Below are 10,653 nucleotides of genomic sequence, written 5' to 3'. Positions count from 1 at the left end.
CTTTACATACTTTGGGATTCACCTCATCAGACTGGCACTGTCCTTGGCATGATTTCGAGTAAGACGTTTCTCTCTCCCATCCCATATTCTCCTGTTACTCTTTCGCATTCATCGCTTGCATTCACTTTCTATGTTTGTGACCATGCTCTTCAAAAATAAAATAACATGAGATGCTCTTCAAAAATAAATGATAATAACATGAGTAAGTACCATAATCTTATACCAGGCATCTTGAAAGAGCTCAGGTCTAAAGTACTTGGTATAAAGCTCTTCATCACAAAATAGTGCACATAATCAATATCCACAAGCTTTTCCTTACTCACACTCTCCATTTTAAACCCATCAGCGATAGTTCTAAGAAGCCGTTCAACCCTAACAATATTACTTATACAGTGGCATGTAAATCTGAACAGGGCTCAGAGAAATTAGTTGTCCAACAATGTACCAGCTGTATATCTCTGTATCCCTTCGAGTATACACTGCCGGACAACATCAAGCAAATAACCAAAACACAAGACTAGCATGTGTTCTTCCCGTCCAACTCGACGTTGCCTTTCAGTTCCACTCTGCTTCCTTACAACTTCTGACGGGTATCCTCTTGAGAGAAGTATTCCGTTCAGATATTCTAATTCGGGGTCGATAGCGTTTTCTGTTCAAATCTTCCCGCTCTAACATAAGAGGTTTTAACTAAACCACTTATACAGCACGTCTCCGAAACTAGAAGAATGTAAATACTGACCATACGAAGTACTTTTTAACGAATATATCTATGAAGTGTTCTATTGTCCCAGCATGTCAATTAAATATCAATCATGCTTGCCCACTGGCTTGATATGAGTGCTGTTCAATGCCTTCAAAGCTTCAATGTTGCCTGCGTCGATCTCGCAACCATACCTCCTGTAGAATTGATCTGTATGGCGGAATTTTGCATGTACCTTTCCTAACCTGAACAGGATGGAACCAAGTGGGCTTCCCAAAGTGATATCCTTATTCTTTTTTATATTGATTTTGAAAGCTGAAAATGATATTTTTACGCAGAATAGGAGTGAATCTTTCAGTTCCGTCGTTGACATAACATGATATTGTCTTTAGTGTAAACGCTATCGCCCATAAATCCTATAGTTTCATTCAGAGGCACGTTTGTGAACATGGGTACGATATCCACACTGTGATGATTTAACTTTCAATATTCAACTGTACTGCTGATGTCGCCATTTCTAAACTACCTCTTTGTTAGCTTCGCCTACCAACCGGGGGAGTCCCTTTGAGTTATATGCATAACCTCAAAGGCTCAATCGTTCAACAGCAGATTGTGTCAACAAATGCGTTACTATGAATGCAATAATAAAATGATAAGATGATGCAAGCTTCAGATCGTTCCGTGGTTCAGGTACCTGGACGCTGAGTTCAAAGTGAGTCCTGTACAAAGAAGTAATCGAGAACAACGCACCTATCCAGACTTCACACCAAATCAAAACAAAAGGCTACGTGGCCGTACTGATCTTGGCGCGCAATTGCAAGGTCAAAGAGTTGTCTGGCAGTTGTTGATATAGGGGCTTAGGCTCAATAAAGAAAGGAAGAACGACGGGTCCCATTTAACAGGACAGGAATGGGAGAGAAGAATCACAACTTAGAGTGGAATGTTATCAACCGTTTGCAAATTGGGTTCCATATATGTATCAACCACGACACTAGTTTACCTTGAAAGGGCTTAACAAACGCGCTAGACCCCAGGCTGAACCCAAACACATGTAGGTTTCCCCATCAACTCAACACTTGTCCACCCACCCTCACCCACATAAATCCCTCGGCTGACACCCATCAGAGATTTAGCTTGACTTAGCTGATTGGTTCTCCTTCCGCCTTAAATCTCAACCAAACTGGGAACCTAGTTGCTTGGCCCGTCGAAGCTTTTGTGTCAAAAGCGAAACGTTGCCCAGCAATAAATCCACCAATTGTCACCAAACGTTTTCAAAAACGATGACTACTCAATCGGTTCCAAGCGTTTTTCACCTGATATTAATAATTCACTTCTGTCGGATCGGATAACCATTTTATTGATTATCAAACTATGGACTCGAGCTACCGATAATCCATCACTCTGACAACAATTCAAGCCGATGGTACTCCTCCATCTTTGTTTTATAGACGGGACATTCATAGTCCTTTGGGCAAAAGAAGAATTTGTCAAGATAATCGTCAGGCAAGCTTCACCAGTTTTTTAAAAGCAGCATGACCGTGACATCTTTACTTTTCGTTCCTTATGTCTCAGAATAAGGAAATGATCAGAAAAATTACTTCCCAAGTCAAATTTGTTGACGGTTCTTTTTTATAGCTGACTTCACCTACCATACAGTGATGGCGTAAAGAAACACAAAGTGACAACTTCTCTTATTTTGTGGAATTACTTTAAGAGGCACTAAAAGAATTAACATTCTTGTGTCTTTCAGTAGGTTTCAAGAGTTTGAGTTGTTGTCACCCTGTTTTTGAAACCATAGGGTTCACTAACGACCCAGTTCCACTCTCTTCCAATCCACTCTTCATATGACTGACAGTGCCAATTAAACGAGACTCCCACGTGTTAGAATTCTTCACATTTCATCTAATTGATACCGGATTGTATCCACTGTTCCTAAAGAAGCCGAATCATGATTTCCAGCTTGCGCACCTTCTGTTTAAAGGCTATCCGTTTGTGGTTGAAAAGATCTAAAATTTCGACCAAGTGTATGTGTGGAACTCAAGTACAAAACTCAACATCTGTTAATCATTGAAATAGACGTATGTGAGACTACGTACTGCAGCGTAAGCAGATTGGTTGGTAAGTTTGGTCACGTGAACCAGGCACTGATACAAATACTGATTGGGTAGACACAGAAGTGTGCCTAACTCGGTCGCCTCAAGAAGTCGGACTATCGGTGTCAGTTGTCGAAATCACTAAGATGCGATTTAGTTCACATGAGCGAGAAAGACTCCTGCGTAAGTTCCATGCGATGGATACAGATAGGAATGGAGCCCTAAGTTCGAAAGAAGTTCGTACATGCGTAGAAAATTCAGGACTCCCGCCGGCCGCCGTCGATGTAAGTTGACTATAGAAGCTCACTCTTCTATTTTTTCTTAACCAGGTCTACGGTGTATATTGTAACAATGGACGTTTTCTCTAGTTGTGTGCAGAACTGAAACTTTTTAGACTGATATCTGTTAGCCAGCAAAAAGCAGCCGATTACCGTAAACTTCACAAAACATTGTTTTCTGAGTGGTTGGGCTTAATTCACTAGAGTAGCAAGGAAACTTTGCCATGTATGGATTGTCAAACTGGGTTTTTTTCAGTGTTCAACGAATCTTGCACAGTAGTTGACCAGTCTCAAAATGCTTATCATCATCGACATCGACATCGCCAACCATAGGATCAGGGTCATCACAATCAGCAGATCGCCTAGCATTCAAAAAATCAAATTGCAAGGAATATGACGTTTACGGGATTCCACTTCATTCATATATATACATATATATATATATATATCTGTCTTTACATAGTAGCTTCTTTTTACACTTTACTAAGATGTTTATGAGTGCAGAGGATTCTCACTACCATGGTTTTGTGCGTGGGCACCTGGTGGTTGAGTATATTCATCTCTTGGGTTAGGTAGCCAGAATCTAAATGTACCTTAGCGGCCAACTAGTACAAGTCCATATATAACCCCACGTAGAATTCCATCGAACTCGATCAGTTATTAGCCTGTCTTAGACATACGAATCATTGTGATGCACTTAACCTCCGATCTGGACTCAAACCCAGCACGGTTTACTATTTGCGTACGGGTGGGACTACAAAAACTGCTTCATGTTCCATCACAGTCATCATAGTAGGACCCATAACAAACTGACAATACAGGAAACATGATATTACTCCGTGACGCCGAAAGATCATTGCAGGGGAAGAAGGTATTTGGTTTCTACTCTGGGACAAAACTCCAACGCACTGCTCCTTGCCGTTTGATTCCTTATAAAGAATGGTATTTGCTTTCATGTACGAATGGCAAGATGTGGTTCAAGCAAATTGGAATGCACCACGACCAGGAAAACTTCATGAAATCAACAAAAAATGTATCCTTCAACGGATGGCGGTTATAAACTTCGAGATGACAAATGTGTTGAAATCAAGGGCATGCTTCTGTTTGCTCATTTGTGTCAAGGGGAGAGTGTCCCCTTTCACAAGTCACTTTCAGGCTTCAAAAGAATGCCAAATTTTTGTTTTTAGTTTCCACACCTAAAGCGTACAACTCAACAGGCAACAAAATAAACGCATTTTATTACCGAACCCAAGCTCCAGCTACAAAGCCCAAACACGCATTACTCCTGCCAAAAGATTTGTCATCTTGTCATCTGATGCAATCGTTGATGTGAAAAAGGCTCCTAAATGTAGACGTTCCCGAAGTTTGACTAGGTTTCCCTGAATCCTGGGAACTGTTCATTAGATCCTGTAAACGTTTAGAACTCTATGAATACTCCTAAAAACTCGGACACTCTCCTCCTGATTTAAGAATGGATGTTTATAGAGTAGCCCCATGCTTTGGCGAAAATCCAAACATGAATAAATGCAGCCTATGTTGAACATACTTGTTGAACATACACGTGCGATCACACACCACTACATGGTATTTGAAACCGGTTGCTTGCGAATACTTCTGAATCGTTCCGCTTCTGTATTACCACACAACTCCTCAATACTTGCCTAATTTGTCACGCGGGCTTCTAGGGTCAAGAAACTTTAGTGCATGAATGATCCCGTCACGGAAATGTCGCTATACGGAAGTAAATCTTCCCAACATGCTTTGTTGTTCTGTTACAAACATGGCAAGTGACAAAAAAAAACTCAAAGTTAGTGTTTCTGCCAAAATTTGAAACAACATTTTAGGTGATATCTGTCATCCACCACTTTGTAAAGTTATGTACTTTTTCCCTGACCCATTCTATCATTAAACTGTTCTCTGATTCTAACGGGCAACTCTCTGTAGACTATTATTACAATCCAAGTATGTCTGTACACGAAAAACGCAAACTCAGTTACTTCCCTCCTTACACAACTCTTCTTGGCAGTTTGAAAGTCATGAGAGAGTCAGTGCTGTGGCTCGATTTCTGAGTTTCTTGTGGGTTTCATAACAGCTCGCTAGGCTGGAAATCCAAGATAACCCCAAGCAGATTTGCGAGAAGTTAAATTAGACAGTCCTTCTTCTGAGAGAAGGATAGCGTACCTAAAATCGTTTTTCAGTCCCTTTTGGTCGAAGAAAACTTTTTTATGATTCACAATTCCAACAGAATATATTAGTGCACAGTTGGTGATAGCCAAAATACAAATCAGAAGGTGAATGTGCACTAATAAAAGTTTTTAGTATTTCTGTGACACGTATAAAAAAAATACAGTGCGAAAATGGGATCAAGTCAAAAAGGGAACTTATCGGGTGCGAGAGTCCCTTGGTGGAAGTCCGGACGGCGGGAACGTGCTTTTCTCCGCAGTTAGACTGCTACACGTACTCCATGGTTGTCCGTGGACTTGTGGAGAGGTTGACGTCCTGCNCCAATAGAAGTTTTTAGTATGGTGGACAGTGGAGGGTTGCAACGCGTATAAAAAAATACAGTGCGAAATGAGAGCGAGTCAAAAGGGAACTTATCGTATGTGAGTTCCTTGGTGAAAGTCCGGACGGTGGGAACGTGTTTTCTCCGCAGTCTGGCTGCTACACGTATTCCATGGTTGTCCGTGGACTTGTGGAGAGGTTGACGTCCTGCTCCCTGCGCGCGCGCGAGTCTGTCTTGACGGGGTTCGGTTTGCCTTTATTTAGGTCCCAGTGCGTGTATGTGGGCGCGTCGGCAAATGAGTGGTTGCTGCGCTGACTAGGCGGTGCAGACAATCGATGTCCGATGAGTCAGCTTAATGCGACGTGTTTGTGAATGTGAGAAAAAAAACAAGCCTCGCGATCCAGTGAGCGACTGTGAGTTGAACAATCAAGTATGTGGGTGACCGGGTCGCTACAAGTACAGTAAAGGACATGTAAATATCCACTGGAAATAAACCCTTCGCTTAGTTGTTGACATGGTAGAAAACCGCACGGTGCATTTTGGATGAACTGGTTGCCGGACTACGGTTTTGTTAATAATCGTCCCCATCAGCCACCATACCTGGTTCATGAACACTTCCAACAGCATGTTTTTTGTTTGTATATTTTGGATTGACTCTATTTAACTCTGAGCATGTTGAAAATTCCGTGTGATTCCTCTGTGAAATCTTTCGGGTTAGGAAAAAGGATTATTGTAATCTTGGCTTTGTACAGAGCAAATTACCGGATGGAAGAGATTTTCATTTAAGTGTCCCATCTAGTGTGGACCATGGATTCAAGGATCAAGCATTGCTAGACAGTCATGAAACAGTGGACATAACCGACGTGGAAAATGATCGTATTGAGGCAAAGACTGTGATTCATTCACTTTAACAGCTGATGGACGAGACACTGAAAATCCCAAAGCCTCTCTGTGTGAATAAAACAAAGGGCGCCAACTTAGACAGCGTATCAACAGTGCTGATGATGTATGAATGTTAACCAAAGGGCCTGTTTAACTTGTGCACTACGAATTTCACCGAATTTTACACCAAAAAAAAACAGAAATTGACAAATTTCTGGCAAACCATGAAAACTTAATATGCATACAAAATGTTTCAGTTGAGCTTTGCCATGTGAACCGAGTTTCACTTTTCTTGATCAAAGCAAAGCTCCCTGCAATAACTCATAATCAACCGTCAGTAATCGGGAATACATCACTTGCTGTTCTGTGGTATCCGACCGACTTCAATTTTCATTTGTTAGACTGCTTGTATCACTCAGAACCTTCCGAATATTTAGGCCCCACTACTAGCGCAAAAAGGCATTTGCGATGATAGTGTTGTTACTGAATGTGTAGATAGAACGTTAGACTGCTTGTATCACTCAGAACCTTCTGAATATTTAGGCCCCAGTACTAGCGCAAAAAGGCATTTGCCATGATAGTGTTGTTACTGAATGTGTCGGATAGAAAATTGGGCTGATATCTGCCAGTCTTGTGATGTTCGTGTTTTAGATGCTCCTTCGAGTGTTGCGTTGAATCTGCCATATAAACATTACTGATCTTATGTGAAACAAAGCACATACTTACAAAGCAAAGGGAGGCTAACCGAGAACTTAGCTGAATCTCTCGTTTACCGTATTCTAAGGCCAAAAGTGCCCCCACAGAGGTCCATTTCCATCTCTATTAGGGTAATAATCACAAATCTATTCATCTTGGTCACAACGTATCCAAAAACTGCAGTCCAAGGTTTGACGCCGCAACACTCTAAGGAGATGCAGGCGAAAGTCATTGCAAAAAGAACTTACACTTGGTATTTTACATTTTATTCAATCTGGCTGCACACTGGGGCTCTGATGTGTTTAATTTCGTGTTTATGTGAAAACAACCGAAATCAAGTTCTCTGTCGAGAATGAATGCTTCCGACGCATATTTCTCACAACTGACAACTTCAAAGTCAGGAAGACCGAAGGGCACGTACCACGAAAATGAAGAGCGTGATCGTTAGCGGGTACAGGATAAAATCGACCTGGAATTTAACAGCCTAGCAACAGTTGATGCCATTCGCTGAAAGGTGTATGTTTTCAGTCAGTTTGTTTTGACAGATCATACTAAGAGTAAGGCACATCCAGATTTGCATATAGACTGAAGAGTGAAATGAATAATTCCCGACACACCACTAAAGCGAAAATTTGTGGAAAAGTTCGTCCAGGTCCATTTATTATCAAAAAATTAATCCGGTGAATTAAACACCCTCGTGTCCAATAGCACAGGTGTGCCCTCATATGGGGCCAACCCACATTACATCCTTTGAAGTAGTGCAGATTTAAATAGGTTTTTCACATAAAGTGGTGATATCTACCGACATTCTCTGCAGCAACTTCATGGCTTAATTACCTTATCGTCTATCTCACATCACTCATATTATTGGTAGGCTTTATTCATCGTTCACTATTTGTTTATCATGTCTGTACTTTCAGACCTGTTTCACAATCAGTTTCTGAGCGGTTCTTCTTTCAAGTTTCCTGATCGAGTTTGGGGACAGAGCGTTTGCAGCGGTTGGCACCAGTGTTTCCCAAACACACAAACTTCTGAAGCCGTTCTAAGTTTTATGAGTGAAGCCAACATTATCATACTGTTCCATAAAAGAAGAATTGCACTCTGTATAGCTTTGGCTCTTTACACAAAGAATCACAAACTGAATATGAAATCAGTTACAACTGTTCCAATAAGGTTATTTAAGGGGAGACTGTCAGACAAGTTCAAACCAATATTGGTGAGCACGTCAGAAGAACAAAAGCTCGTGATTTTAGCAGGTAAATCCTCAGTGCCAGGTAAAAACTGCAGCACAAGCACGCATGCTGGATGCATGACATCAAATGTATTCAGAACCGCACGAAGTTTTGAGGTTTAGACTATGATGCAACTCACAAAGCACCACATTGTGCGTAGAACCAAGAAATACAGATTTGGCGACCATCTGGACAAACCAAGCGTTTGACTCTCGTCGTAAGTCATCAACAAAGCCTGTTCAGGTTTCCAGCAACCTTTTTCAGTCCATAACTAAATTGCACTTACTAATCTACACATTCGCACACTATGTACGGACAACATCAAAAAGAATTTCCTGTCAGAGCCAGCTGCACTCTGACCAATTGATAGCTCCACCTTTCAATAGTATGTGTAGAGTTCACCTGGAGAAGGAACGACACACACCAGTAATTTGGCGTAGACCGTCTCGCGGTATTAATGTCCTGCATAAGAGTTGTGGGTGAGGTGCTACGATCGACCATCCGGTTTGTGCTTACATGCTCCCTATGCGGTTGATATATGTCGGATGTATAAGGCAGTTTTAGCCGATTTTCACCTGCGAAACATTACCTAATAAAACGTAAAATTGTATGTTTTGGAGACTGAAAGGCACGGGGACATTTCCAGTGCCTATGACAAAACTCTTCTTACGGTGGCGTAAAAGCAATGAGGCGTTGGTGATGATCTCGGTGCTCTGTTTGATCTTATGTGGGACATAGGGGATAGATCCTCTAGGACTGGTCTCCTTTCCTTGCTTTTCAAGTATTTTAATTGAAAAGTATTGTATAACTGATGAAAAGGTCCTAACGTGTAGGTGCTGTTTTCGATAACTGTCTATGAAAGGAGGATTTTTCTATTATACCTTTCTTTGCGGCCATGTAAATACTATGATTATCTGGCCATTAGGCGACTAGTTACTTCTGTTTAAAAAAAATTTGGATAAATTTCCTCTTTTTTTCCAGGAATTTATGAACTTGTTTGATCTGGATGCCGACGGAAAAGTGACACTAAATGAATATATCACTGCCCTCGGACTAAATCCTCTGCCACCATCTGAGTGAGTGACTTTTGCTGAATGGTCTTTCTAAGATCCATTCGTATGATCGTGTTTTGCTTAGGCTGAAGGCTAACTAACGTTTTTCATCAAATGTGGTCCAAACACACAGTGGTGAACTTTTGCTGAATGGTCTTTCTAAGATCCATTCGTATGATCGTGTTTTGCTTAGGCTGAAGGCTAACTAACGTTTTTCATCAAATGTGGTCGAAACACGGAAACAGTGGTGAAATGTTTAGGCGTTGGCATCCATCTCAGATCATATCACACACAGTGTCTTCATCCAATAACGGCATGCCTGAATGCTAATGCCCCTCCGTGTAGCAGGCCTCTTTTGAAGGCGATCGGTTTTTTTATTTCCAAAATTGTACACACGAATTGGCCTTCCTGTAATGCATCATTAACTTGACTGACCATCGATAGATGGACAAGGACGACTTTGAGATCGCAGGCCAAAAAGCTACTACAAAACACGCAAGTGGATGACGATTAAAACAGCCTTGTGTAACAGCATACGAGGACAATACAATCAAACTCTGAATAAATCCATGTATGTCTGTATGATTGCATGGTTCTAGATCCACCGTTGATTGAAAATGTTACTGGTTTTCATAGTGCTCGATCGGTTCGGAAATGTCCATCGTACTTTAAGTGTTCCTCCCCTAATGTCCATTTCTAAATACCTTTCCTCAACATGTTCCATTGGATATTCATTAAATGTCTGGAAACTTCATCCAACGACGATAGAAAATTGCTTATGGCGAGTTCAATTTGGATGGTATGTAACTAACATGCAGTGCGCAGGGTGCGTCCATCAATGCCGTGACCCACAACACGGAAACTGTTGTTTGAAATCCTATTCTGGCCAGTTGTCTGAAGAGCACTGTAAACTTCCATGTCAGTATAGTATTCCTATCATTCTCATGGCATATGTGGGGGAATCGAATTGTGTAAAACTAAATATGGATGAAGTGGTTTGATCTAGCCCAATAATAGCTTGTGCATCAATTGAACTGATTTGAGATAACGTATCTCTTTTGAAGGTCCAGTATTACAACACTTGATCTCGAACTGACTTTTGAAAAGTTAAACCTTATCGCTCCGAAACGTGTTCGGTGTCTTTGCATAGTAATTTTTGGTTAGACTTAGTACTTCATTATCATAGTTACTATTTTCAGTAGTAGTATTGTTAGAAT

At 41.1% G+C, this 10,653-nt stretch overlaps 1 protein-coding gene across 1 annotated transcript; it reads left to right on the top strand.

Moving 5' to 3' along the window:
- Positions 1 to 2,894: 2,894 nt before the first annotated feature.
- On the top strand, positions 2,895 to 9,480 carry T265_15273 (hypothetical protein; the record flags this gene model as incomplete). The annotated part of the gene is made up of 2 exons (XM_009177363.1): positions 2,895 to 3,077; positions 9,366 to 9,480. 2 exons carry the CDS (start codon positions 2,940 to 2,942, stop codon positions 9,462 to 9,464), a joined length of 237 nt encoding a protein of 78 aa, XP_009175627.1.
- Between the last annotated feature and the right edge of the window lie 1,173 nt (positions 9,481 to 10,653).

Source organism: Opisthorchis viverrini (assembly GCF_000715545.1).
Source record: "Opisthorchis viverrini unplaced genomic scaffold opera_v5_422, whole genome shotgun sequence".
Lineage (NCBI taxonomy): Eukaryota > Metazoa > Platyhelminthes > Trematoda > Opisthorchiida > Opisthorchiidae > Opisthorchis > Opisthorchis viverrini.
Note: the sequence above shows the minus strand (reverse complement) of the source record. Positions and strands in the feature narration are given on the sequence as shown.